Source organism: Pongo abelii, chromosome 19 (assembly GCF_028885655.2).
Source record: "Pongo abelii isolate AG06213 chromosome 19, NHGRI_mPonAbe1-v2.0_pri, whole genome shotgun sequence".
Classification (NCBI taxonomy): Eukaryota; Metazoa; Chordata; class Mammalia; order Primates; family Hominidae; genus Pongo; species Pongo abelii.
In genome coordinates, this window is record NC_072004.2 from 49,760,304 (window position 1) to 49,773,149 (window position 12,846).

The 12,846-nt window shown below is 54.2% G+C and overlaps 1 protein-coding gene across 1 annotated transcript; it reads right to left on the reverse strand.

Moving 5' to 3' along the window:
• Positions 1–49: 49 nt before the first annotated feature.
• Positions 50–8,842, reverse strand: GAS2L2 (growth arrest specific 2 like 2). Its single transcript, XM_002827267.4, has 6 exons — positions 7,984–8,842; positions 5,616–5,857; positions 4,650–4,757; positions 3,378–3,474; positions 2,544–2,796; positions 50–1,939 (listed from the first exon to the last, which is right to left on the reverse strand). Exons 1-6 carry the CDS (start codon positions 8,366–8,368, stop codon positions 382–384), a joined length of 2,643 nt encoding a protein of 880 aa, XP_002827313.4. The 5' UTR covers positions 8,369–8,842; the 3' UTR covers positions 50–381.
• Between the last annotated feature and the right edge of the window lie 4,004 nt (positions 8,843–12,846).

Consider the following 12,846-nt stretch of genomic DNA (forward strand, 5'->3'; position numbering starts at 1 on the left):
AGACTCTGTTTCTGAAATTTGAAAAAAGAAGCTGGGGCTCAAGGGCAGAATCACATGCATTTAATAACTTATGGGAGTTATGGAAACAGGTGGGCATGACCAGGGGCCAGAGGCCAGGAGTGTGGTGAGCTGTTCTAGGGGAGAGTAATGAGATATAGGATGGTCCCACTGCCCCTGGCCTACCTCTGGATTTGGAGTGAGAGCAGTGGGTTGCCCCTTTGCTCAGATGAGCAGATGGAGTCTATATTTGTCTTCTGACCCACTCCTGCCCAAGGCCCTGTGTGGAGGTGAGGGAACATCCCTTCTGTTCCCGCAGCTGTGAATCCAGTGTATACATGGCCATCCTTTTTGCTTCCCTCCTACCCAACATGTTCATGTGCCTCAGACCCAGGACTCCTCCTCAGGTGGAAGTGGAGCTTGATTAAGCCGGTGAGGTTGCAGGCCCTCTGGAGGTTGGGGGCTGCTCTCCAATGGAGCGGCTGGCTCTTTCTCCTCCTTTCCTTCCTCCTCCTCCTCACCTACTGAAGCTCCATCTACCCGGGATGCCTCCCCTCCCTTGCTGCCCAGCACAGCTCTCAACAGCCTGTCCCTGGGGGGCTGCCTGGCTGGACCCAGGAAGACATAGGCCAGTGGCTTGGGGATTCGTGAAGGCTGCTTCTCAGGCCTGTGGTCTCTCCGGGGCCGAATCCTGGGTCTCAGCTTCAGCTTGTAGATGGACGGGACCCTCTTGGGCTTCTGGAGAGTTCTCCTGCCCTTGCTCAGACATGCCTTGGCTTTGTCAGAGTTGGGGTCCAAGGGCAAAGGTGTGGGGGCCTCCGGGCTGGCAGACGCAGTAGAAGCCGAGCAGTCCTGCCCTCCCTGAGGTGGGACCTTCCTCATGTGGGTGCCTTCGGCACTCAGGCTTGCCTTTGTCCTGGGCCCATTCTGTCTGGCTCCCAACTTCCCTTTGAGGCTTCCCGGTCCTGGGGTAACAGCTGGCTTAGGGGAGCCAGTCGGGGCTGCCTTCCAGGCTTCCAGGTCCACTTTAAGGAGGGGTGGGGGACCCTGAGCCAGTTCTTGGATGACTTTGTCATAAGGACCCCCAGGCTCAGGCCACTGCCCAACGAGGCTGGGGACGTAGACCCCACTGCGAGGGATGACCCCAGACCTTGTGCCGTGTGGACAGGCACTCTTGACTTCTAGCAGCTTCATGTTGCCCAAAATCTCCTCTTCAAGGCTACAGTAGATGGCTTGCTCCTTGTTTCTGCCCAGGGGCAGAGGTGTGTACTGCCCCTCCTGCTCCTGTGGGCCCAGGTCCCAGGACTCTCTGGCCTCTGCCATGACCTGGATGTCCAGCTGCTGGTCCTCCTGCCTCACTTCCACAGAGCAGTCCCCACTCGTGGACCCAGCCAGGTCCACGGTGACGGCCCTTAGTGGGATGGGGTCTCTCCCAAGTTCTGTCCTGGGACTTCCACTTGTAGCACCAGGAAAGCTCCTTTCTGGTGTCGGGGGGCAAGCAGGGGGCAGCCGGATGGGGATCTTGGTTAGGCCTTGGACAGGGGTTGGAGAATGGACAGACTCTGGCTCCCTGAACTGGAAGAACGCACCCTTGACCTCATCCCGGAGTGGCAGCCTGAGGCCCAGGCACTTGGCTGGGCTACAGGAACGACGCAGGGGAGATGGTCCTCTTTCTGATATCCCTTTGGTGGTGGCCTCAATGGCTCGGAGTCTTTGTGGGGTGGGGTTCCTGGCATCGGTTCCCCAGCTGTCTGTTTCTTCATGAACCCAAGATGTGGGAATCCTTCCCCTGGGGAGTTCAGGGGGGTATCTCTCCTCCCTCTTTCCTGACAAGGTACACTGTGGGTCTCGGCCCTTTTGGGTAGATGAGGACTGGGGGCTGGGTGGGCTGTCCCCAGCTGTCGGCTGCCTCCAAGATGGGATGAGAGACCTCTCCTGGCACCTGAAAGAGAGAATCACAAGGCTGCAAAGGGAGACTCATCAGGCCAGCAGGGTCATCTAGTGTGGTCCCTGGCTTTGGGCAGTGACAGTCTTTCCCCAGTGAGAACACCCAGGGGGCTAGACTTCATGCTGAATGAAACCTATGCTCTCTCTCCTCCGTGACTGCCCAGAAATCCTCCTTATGGCAGTCACTGCCTAAGTCTATTCGCCCTTGTTCCCTGTGTAGCAGATAGAAGGAAGCCTGATCCTGGCCTGAGGTGACTTCAGATCCTTCGAGGGATGGCCTCAGACCAGTTGCAGGGCAGTGGAGAGACAGAGGGGAATGCACAGTCTCTGTCTTAGTCTCTGCTCTACCATGCGTTGGTAGGAAACCTTCAGTAAGTCTGTTCCACTTCTGAGCTTCAGCCTCCTCATCTGTGAAATGGGAAGGCATATGAAGTAACCACATTATCCCAAAGGTACTGGGTATGCTTCTGGTTCCAAAACCTGTGGTCTCGGGGTAGAGGCACTGCCGAGGATCTGCTCTTTTTATCTTGGAGTGTGGTGGCCTCTGAGAATGTGCACTCCAAAGGAAAAAGAGCCCCATCCCTGTCTCTTCTACATACCTCAGGAATGGTGCCATCTCTCTGGAGTCCCCTGTCTCTGCTCCCCGTTCCCTGTGGGGTCTGGGGGAGGATGGGGTGGGGGGCCTCAGCCTTCGGCCTGAAGAGGTATATGTCTTCCAGTCCACAGGGGGTGGCGGGCTCTGTGAGCGGCTGATGGTCATTGTAGGCTGGGTCTGTGAGGGTCCATCCTGTACCCTTACTTCATGCTGCACTGGTGGGGCCGGGGGCTTCAGGAAGCTGCCTGGCTTGTGTGCTACCAACAGTCCCCCGGAGAAAGGAGAGAAGAGAAGGGTTCAGTTCCTGCCAATGGGGCCCATTGTTCTTCCCCTAGTGGTCCCATGCCCCACATCCCACATTAAAAACAGTGGAACCTACAGTGGCAACACCAGAGTTTCTTTACAGGAGGGGCTTAGGGGACCCAGCTGGGGGATTTATTTAAAGCTATGTTTGTAGTGCCGGTACACAACTTTCCCTTAGAGCATGTGCTTATTTGGAGTGGCTGGAGGCGTTGATGGAGATTATGGAAGAATTAAAGACCTTCCAAGTCACACTTGGTGCCAACACTGTGGATCCCAGAGCCAGACCTAAGCTCTGCTAAAAATGCACCGTGGCCAAATGCTGCTCCTGCGTGTGTTGCACACCATCTTGTGGCGACGTTTAGTACTGTACTGTGCCCAACTACTGCCTTCCTTCTTCCAGCCTCCCGCACGCCTCCCCACCTACCTCTCCCCGCCTGGAGATCAGACATACCTCCCACCTCTGCCTCCAGCCTCCCAACCCAGAGCTACGCCTTTTCAACCAACCCCACAGGGAGAGGACCCTCAGGGGACTCACAGAGGGATGTGCAGCGGCAGGGGTCATGTTTGTCCAGATAATGGCCCAGTGTGTCCCAGCCGCCCCCTACACGTACCATCACATGGTTCCGGAGGATCTGAGGGGGCAAGGATGAGGTTAAGGGCAGGGTGGAGGGCAGCCCCTCTTCCTGGACCAGCTTGCGGGCTTCCAGCACCCACTCAGGGATGCTTTCATCCATGTACTCATCCACACGTAGATGTATGTGTGTGTTGTAAAAAGGCAGCCCGAATCTCCTCCTCCATGACTGGCATCAGATAACACATGCAGTCAAGGTGGGAGCCAGGCTGAAAGCTGTCCCACAACTGGTCAAGGGATCCCAAAGGCATTGTATAGCCTGCCCCCAGAGCACTCCTTTTGCTGTAAACGGTTTTGCATCTGTACATGTCTGTACCCAAAACAGGGCCCTAATGCCACTGGCTTTACCCCTGTGGCCTGTGTGAAGAGCCCATGGGAGTCCTGGTCCCACTCCACCCTCAGGCAAGTCACATGTCTCTTCAGGCTTCAGCTTCCTGTGTTGGAAAGTGGGGTCGCAAGTTCTTGTCCCTACCTGCATAACAGGGCTATTGCCTCAGGTCTAGGGGAGGGCCCAGAGAGCTGACTCTGCTCCCAGGTGTGGCCTGTGCCCAAGGAAAGGGCTGGGCCATGCTCCAAGTTGCTGGCCACTCACGTGGGTACAGACCGTTTCTGGTGAGGCACAGCCAGGTATTGGGGTAGGAGGCACATTTTCAGACCTGTGCTGCTACTCACTCTGCTGAATGTACCCCCAGGCAAGTGGTAGGGGTGGAACTGTGGGGTCCGTGTGGCTGGGGCCATGCACTGAAACCAAACTTGGGGTTCTCAAGCTGCTGCCTCTAATCAAGTCTGTGGGTGGAGTGGAATGGAAAAGTGTGAGCACCCTTCTCCATACCCCACTCCGCCTGAGAACATGCTCTAGACTAGGCTACGGTGGAGGAAAGGGAGGGTGGTGGCTCTGGCTGCCCTGATGGGAGGAGGAGATAGGCTTGCCACCTTTGCCAGGGATCTCCTGGAATTCTACCAGGGAGAGAAGGAGAGTTCCAAGGCCTGATGGCTTGGGGTGAATGATGATCTACTGTCATTGTCCTCAAGCCTGGACAAAGTCCCATATTCTGGGAGGTGTCATTGTTCCAAGCCTGGGCAAGGTCCCATATTCTGGGAGACTTACTGTCATTGTCCCAAGCCTGGGCAAGAAACCCTATTCTGGGGGTTCCTTGACCCCCAGCCTGGACTTACCCGGATGAAGATGAGGGTGTTGGAGTTGCCCACACGGTACTTCCCCTCAGACACTTTGACCATGGAGAACTGCACTGGGCACGTGCAGTGGCTCACGAGGTTCTGCACCTGCAGGCGGGTGGTGAACTCAGCCCTCTCCTTTGCCCACTCTGGGTCAAAATGTGGGGCCTACCTGCCCCCAGGTCACCCCTGAGGTTTCTGCTGAGGTCAGGGCTGGGGAATGAGAAGCAAGGAGGGAGTAGATAAGGCTGTAAATGACCCAGTGAGAACGAGACCTGGGTGGTCACCCATAGACCTACCTACCATGAGGTCCAGAGCTAATGGAAGCGGCGGAGTGTCACAGGGGGACTGTGGGATCTGACAGGCTCAGGTCAGTGCCCTGTATCCACTGCATCATAGGCTTTTCATTAAGAAACCTGCCTGAGCTCCATTTTCCCCAAGGGTTAACCACACAGAACTGACTGCTGTGAAGTGGCCCTCTGTGCAGACCCTGTTCCAAACACTTCGTATGTGCTGGCTCATTTAATGATCACAGCATTCATAGAAGGTAGGTGCTGTTACTGTCCCCATGCTGCAGATAAGGGAAGCCAGACACAGAGAGGTTAAATAATTTGCCCAAAGTCACACAGCTGCAAAGCAGTGGAACTAAGACTTGAACCAAGGTGTCTCCAAGAGTGCCACAGTCGGTGTTCTTGAAAACTGTCCCAGCAGGGGTTAAATGAGAGGGGCATCCAGTGCTGGTTTGGTAAGAACGCCTGAGAAATGACATGGCCATTAATTACTACGCGTGGTTAGGGTTGAGGCTCAGAGTGGAACCCTGCCTTAAAGCCACACAGTGAATTCGGGGCAGGGTGGACAGTGGAGCTCAAGAAGGGGGTGGGTTAGAGGGGGCTGGAGTGGGACTGGGGAGGGGAGCACGAAGCACAAAGGGAAGGGGGCCCTGAGGGCGTGTGCAGAGCCCCTCACCATCTGGTCCAGGTTGCGGAAGTGGCAGGGCTGGCGCCTGGGGGGCGCTGGCGGCGAGGGGTCGGGCGCGGGCAGGGCCAGCTCCCGCCGCACCTCCTCCTCTATCTCCTCCTCCAGCTGCACGAGTGTGGGCGCCGCAACGCCAAAGCGCCACGCCCGGCGGCCCAGCTCCAGCAAACACAGCACCACGTTCTTCACGTTCTTGCGCAGCACCAAGTCCTCCGTCTCGAACATCAGCACCTCTGGAGTGGAGGCGGGGAGAAAAGGGCAGAGGCAGCGTGAGCCCCCAGAGGACCTGAGCCTCCGGGGCAGGGGCGAGCGGGGAGGAAAGCCCTGGGGTCATCCCCGGTCTGGGGCAGCAGACATGGGGAGTGGTTTCGGTCTCAGAATCTTGGGGTCAAGTCAGCCCCCTAGGAGGGGTCTGGGCGGAATTGCTCAGGTGCTGGGTACAGACACTCGGCCCATCTCACAGGAGAGGCTGCAGGTGGGAAGAGGTGACAGCAAAGCAAAGGGACCTGGAGACTGGCTGTGAGTGTGGATGAGAGAAGGATGAACTCCACCTTCCCCTCTCCCCACTCAGCTTGCCTGGATGGGTCCAGGAGCAGGAAGCGGTTTGTTCCACTTTCCACCCACGCCTCTCCCCTCCGATCTCCGCCAGGCATCTCAAACTCAGCTCCCATCCAGGCCCAACCAGGCATGCTGAGGACATGCTCTGGAGCCAACCATTAAGGCTGGAGTCTTGACTTATTACCAGCTGCATGACCTTGAGTTAGACCCTGAGCCTCAGTTTCCTCTTCTGTAAAATGGGGATGTAGTCTATTTCGTGGGGTTGTTGTGAAGATTGGATATGCTAATAGTTGTTAACCATTCACAATGTCCAGCACATGCAAGCATTCCTTAAAGCACTAGCTTCTATTAACCTTCCAATTCTGCTCCTCAGTGCCCGGCCACCAGCCAGTAGCCCAGGCCTGACCCTTTCCCCAGTCTCACCCCTGCCACCTTTGGCCTGGAGAATGGCACAAATGAAACCAGTCTCATCCCATTCCTGGTTTCAAGGCCAAGGAGATGAAGGATCCTGACATGTCACTCCCTGAGCCCTACAAGCCCCAGCCTGATGGGGCCCCTCGCTGGCGTCATCCCATCTGTCTCCTCCCATGTTCTCTCCTCATCCTAGCCCTGTGCCCTCACCACCAGGCTCTCCCTAGTCATTCACACACCGTGCTTTTTCTGTGCCTTTGCCCCTGTCGTCCCCCCTGCTTAGAATTCCCTTCCCACAAACTTCTATTTATCCCTCAAGACTCAGGCCAGCTGGGTGTGGTGGCTCACACCTGCAATCTCGGCACTTTGGGAGGCCAAGGCGGGTGGATCACTTGAGGTCAGGAGTTCAAGACCAGCCTGGCCAACATGGGGAAACCCCATTTCTATTACAAATACAAAAATTAGCCGGGCGTGGTGGCGGGCGCCTGTAATCCCAGCTACTCAGGAGATGAGGCACATATAATCGCTTGAACCCGGGAGGTGAAGGTTGCAGTGAGCCAAGATCGAACCACTGTACTCCAGCCTGGGTGATAGAGCAAGACTCAGTTTCAAAAAAAAAAAAAAAAGACTCAGGCCAAATTTCCATCCTTTATGATGCAAACTTTCTCGGCCCCATTCCACCTAATCAGGCTGCTATTTCCTCCCCTGGCTCCCAGCACTACACCTCTACATCAAGCCTTTGCCATAGTAGGCTATAATTTACGTATCTATCCCTCTACCTCTCTCTTTTTTTTTTTTTTTTTGAGACAGACTCTCACTCTGTCACCCAGATTGGAGTGCAGTGGCGCCATCTCAGCTCACTGCAACCTCTGCCTCCTGGGTTCAGGCAATTCTATCTCAGCCTGCCACTATGCCCAGCTAATTTTTGTATTTTTACTAGAGACAGGGTTTTGCTATGTTAGGCTGGGCTGGTCTTGAACTCCTGACCTCAGGTGATCCACCCGCCTCAGCCTGCCAAAGTGTTGGGATTACAGGCGTGAGCCACCGCACCCAGCCTTCTGCTCTCTTGCTAGACCATGAATTTGTTGGGCGCTGGGTCTCTTTCCTCTCTGTCCTTGGTGCCCAGCAAAGTGCTCAGCACAGAAGAGGTGATTGATATATGCTTATTGAAGTAATCATCAACAAACATTTATCAGTCATCAATGTATTTATTTATTGAGAATTTACTATGAGGTGGGGAAACTGAGGCATGAAAAAAGAGCTGGCTCAAGGCAAATCTAGAATGAGGATCCAGGCTCCTGCCCCCCAGAGCTAGCCTGTGCATTTGAGAAAGGACCAATACCCCCCAAGATAAGCATCTGGGGTGGGGATGAGGGTGCAGCGTGGTTACCTTGGATGCCCATCTCCTTTCGACACCACTGGATGAAGTTGGAGACATTGTCCCTGGCCTGGAAGGTACCTGGCTGGGCGGCCCCATTACAGGAGACCCCGACCCGGGGCATGGGAATCTTCTGGGCTTGGGCAGGTGCCTCAGCCAGGAAGGCCAGGGCAGCGTCGGTGACAACGTTGGCGTGTTGGCACAGCACCAGACCCGTTTCTAGCACCTGCAGGAAGTTGGCCGCGTTGATGTCCAGCCCATAGAGGTCACGAAGCCACTCAGCCAGGTCTTCCTTCATGGCCTCCAGGTACTGCTCACTCGACTTGAAAGGCCGGATACTGCACACAGGTGGCCCTAGGGTCCCGGGCCTCCTCCTGCCTCCCGCAGGCTGGGACATGGCTGGACCCCCACAGGGGAGGAGGTGGGCACCTCCCCTCTCCCACTGCCGCCTCTTTCCTCCCACCACTGCTGGGTCTCGGCTGGGTTCTCCCTGATTCTGAGGTTCCCGTATACTCGCTGAGAGCCCGGGACCTCCAGCGCTGCTACTTGCCACTGGCTTCAGCCGCCAGGCCAGGCCCAGCCCCTGCTCCCCCACATTCCTCGGTCCTTGCCAGAGCTTTCCCTGGTGGCCCTGCAGCGACCTTGCTCTCAGGCCGCCCAGTCCACTCAGGGTTCACCCCTCTCAGGCCGGGTGGAGGTGAGGACACTCCTCTCTTTCCCCAGGGCTGGAGAGATCAAGCTGGCTGCGTCCTATCCTCTGCTGAGTGCCTCCTACCCTCTGCTGGCTGCGGCCACAGAGCCTGGGGTGGCTGCCGGCCTCCCCACTCTGCTTTCCTCCCCTCTCCTTGGAGACAGCGGCTGCTACAAACACTCCTTGTTAACCCTGCCCAGCAGGCGAGGACTGCCCTGCAGAACCGAGGGAGAGGGAGGAGAGGCTGGGGCTGGCTTATCTCACGGGGCTGGCCAATCTCACAGGGCTGGCCAAATGGGAACTTTGGGGGAGTGGAGGGAAAGCAGGGGTAGGGGTTGCCATACCCCTTGGTGTTTAGTGAGTACAGGAGAATGGGAATGAAACTGACATAGAAATAGAGCCCAAAACTCATGAGTTTAGCTTAAATCCTGTGTGACCATCATATATTACCTAGCCTCTCTGTGCCTTAGTTTCTCAACTGTAAAATGGGGGTAATAATGTTTACCTTTTTGGTGTGTTGTGAGAGATAAAGAAATAACGTATATGAAAGTATCAGACCACCAGAACTCACCGGCAGGCACAGGTCTGAGTGGGTCCCAGTTCTCCCAGCCGCTGTTAGCAATATGATCCCCACTTTCTCTGAAGAACCTGCCCCACCCCCCACACTAACCATGTGATTGTGCTAGAGCAGGCTGTGGGTCATAACACCCCACCCCCATGGCCACAGCAATGCATTAATTCAACCAACATTTCTTGGTTGGTCACGGTGTAAGTGCTGCCTGTAATCCCAGCACTTTGGAAGGCCAAGGCAGGAGGATCACTTCAGGCCAGGAGTTGGAGACCAGCCTGGGCAACATGATGAAACCCTGTCTCTACAGAAATAATACAAAAAAAATTAGCCAAGCATGGTGGCATGCACCTATAATCCCAGCTACTCAGGAGATCAAGGCTGTACTGAGCCATGATTGCACCACTGCACTCCAGCCTGGGCAACACAACAAGACCCTGTCTTAAAAAAGAAAAAAATCTTGAGCACCGACTATGTGCCAGGCACAACTGCAGGCCTGAGGATACAGCAATAAACAAAAAAGACCAGGTCCCTGACCTTATGGGGGCTACTTCCATGTTACCGAATGGTGAATGACAGATAGACAAATAAATCTAAGGCTGGGCGTGGTAGCTCATGCCTGTAATTCCAACACTTTGGGAGGCTGAGGCAGGTGGATCACTTGAGCCCAGGAGTTCAAGACCAGCCTGGCCAACATGGTGAAACCCCTTCTCTACTAATACAAAAATCAGCCAGGCGTGGTGGTGGGCGCCTGTAATCCCAGCTACTTGGGAGGCTGAGGCAGGAGAATCACTTGAACCTGAGAGGTGGAGGTTGCAGTGAGCTGAGATCGTGCCACTGCACTCCAGCCTCGGCGACAGAGACTCCATCACAAAAATAAATAAATAAATAAATAAATAAATAAATAGTCAGATGGTGATCCATTCCAGGGAGACAAATAAAGGACTAAAGGAGGCGAGAGTGTGCATGGAATTTTCTATAAGATGGTTAAAGTCCTCAGGGATAAGGTGATAATTGAGCAAAGACCTGAAAGAAGATCGGAAGCATGCCCTGCAGCTGTCTGGGGGAAGAGTGTTCAGGCAGAGGGACAGCCAGTGCAAAAGCTCTGAGGACCCCATCTCTACAAAAACTTTTTTTAAAAGTTAGCCAGGCATGGTTGGCACATACCTGTGGTCCCAGCTACATGGGAGGCGAGGCAGGAGGATTACTTGAGCCCAGGAAGTTGAAGTTGTAGTGAGCTATGACTGCACCACAACAGAGTGAGATCCTGTCGAAGAAGAAGAAGGAGAAGGAGAAAAAGAGTAAAAGGAGAAGAAAAGAAGAAGAATCCCAAAGAGAGGTAGGGTATGTAGGATAAGAATCTAGGAAATGAGGTCCTAGATCATGCAGGGCCTTGTAGGTGACTCTGAAGAGTCTGGCTTTTTCTCTGAGTGAAATGAGAAGTGCCCTGGAGTGTTTTGAGAAGTGTAGGGGTGGCCGGGCATGGTGGCTCACGCCTGTAATCCCAGCACTTTGGGAGGCCAGGGCGGGCGGATCACGAAGTCAGGAGATCGAGAAGAGTAGGGACATGCTCTAATTCAGGCTGCTGTGTAAAGAACAACTGCAGGGGCAAGGACAGAATCAGGGGGACAGTTAGGCTACTGCAGTCATCCAGGGCAGAGCAAGGGTATCTTAAACCAAGTGGTGCCTATGGAGGTGATGACAAGTAGTCACATTCCATATAACCCTTGAAAAGTTAATAGGAATTGGTCCAAAACAGGTTTCCTTGACCTTGGCGCTACTAACATCTTAGGTCAGATAATTCTTTTGCTGTGGAGGTTGTCCTGGGCATTGTAGGACATTTAGCAGCATCCCTCCCTGGCCACTACCCACCAAAAGCCAGTAGCACCCCTGCCCCCATTATTTTTTTTATTTTTTATTTTTTGAGACGGAGTCTCGCTCTGTTGCCCAGGCTGGAGTGCAATGGCATGATCTCGGCTCACTGCAACCTCCACCTCCTGGGTTCAAGCGATTCTCCTCTCCCAGACTCCTGAGTAGCTGGGATTACAGGTGTACACCACCACACCCGGCTAATTTTTTGTATTTTAGTTGAGACAGGGTTTCACCATGTTGCCCAGGCTGGTCTCAAACTCCTGAGCTCAGGCAATCCACCCACCTTGGCCTCCTAAAATGCTAGGATTACAGGCATGAGCCACCACACCTGGCCCCTTGCCCCCATTAAAACGACCAAAAATGTCTCCAGACATTAACATTTGGCAATGTCTTCTGGGGGACAATGTCCCTCGGGGGCAAAATCCTCTCCCTCCCCACTGAGAGCCACTAATCTAGGAGGTAAGCATGGGACTCAGCTAGTCCAAACAGCCCTTCCCTGGGCTTTTAAAATTAGAGCTATAGGGCCAGGTTCTTTTCTCAATCAGGTGGCGAAGATTTGGGGGATGCATTCCTATCACACAGAGAAAGCCCTTCTGCAATAGAGGCAGCCACATATCTGCCTTTATTAATTAGGGCCAAGCTAAGCTGCTATATATAACAAAAAGGCCACTGAAAACAGTGGCTCCCACAAAAGAAAAGTTTATTTCTCTCTCTTAGAGACAGATGATCCAAAGTAGGCAAGTGGCTCTGCTCCATGAAGTTCTCTAGGCACTTGGTTCCTTTCTTTCTTGTTGCTTCTTTAGGCCATTGTTGTTACCTACATAGTCAATGCTGGCCTCCCAGAACCTTGTCCTCAGGCTGCAGTAAAGCAGAACAGAGAGGACAGAATGGACCAAGTTCCTCTTTTTTTTTTTTTTTTTTTGAGACAGAGTCTCACTCTGTCGTCCAGGCTAGAGGGCTAGAGTGCAGAGGAATGATCTTGGCTCATTGCAACCTCTGCTTCTCAGGTTCAAGTGATTCTCCTGCCTCAGCTTCCCGAGTAGCTGAGATTACAGGTACACCATCATGCCTGGCTAATTTTGTATTTTTAGTAGAGACAGGGTTTCGCCATGTTGGCCAGGGTGGTCTTGAATTCCTGAGCTCAAGTGATCTGCCCACCTCGGCCTCCCAAAGTGCTGAGATTACAGGCGTGAGCCACCATGCCCAATGGAGAACATCTTAATAGAAAGATAGGCCGGGCGCAGTGGCTCACGCCTGTAATCCCAGCACTTTGGGAGGCCAAGGCAGGCGGATCACTTGAGGTCAGGAGTTTGAGACCAGACTGGCCAACCTGGCAAAACCCCTGTCTCTACTAAAAATACAAAAATTAGCTGGGTGTGGTGGTGGGCACCTATAATCCCAGCTACTCGGGAGGCTGAGGCAGGAGAATCGCTTGAACCCGGGAAGGCGGAGGTTGCAGTGAGCTGAGATCGTGCCATTGCACTCCAGCCTGGGGGACAAGAGCAAAACTCCATCTCAAAACAAACACAAAACATTCAATGGACCCTTCTGGAAGGTGGAACGGCCTCAGTGGATAGGAAGCTGGAAGTGGACCATCATCTGGTTGGTTCCTGATTTAGACTCCTAAGGATTACAGAGGGAATAAGGGTCCCCAGAGTTCAGTGTAGCCTGGATCCAAGGAACTGCATGGATTGGGGCAGGGAAAGACAGAGACCAGTGGCTGGGCAGCTGAGGAGAAAAGAGA

Excerpts from the sequence above, each read along its gene's own strand:
- GAS2L2 (XM_002827267.4), bottom strand. The coding sequence starts at position 8,368 with ATGTCCCAGCCTGCGGGAGGCAGGAGGAGGCCCGGGACCCTAGGGCCA. Across the intron at positions 2,797-3,377 it reads CTGCCGCTGCACATCCCTCT|CACACAAGCCAGGCAGCTTC; the intron begins GTGAGTCCCCTG and ends GACTGTTGGTAG. Across the intron at positions 1,940-2,543 it reads GAGATGGCACCATTCCTGAG|GTGCCAGGAGAGGTCTCTCA; the intron begins GTATGTAGAAGA and ends TCTCTCTTTCAG.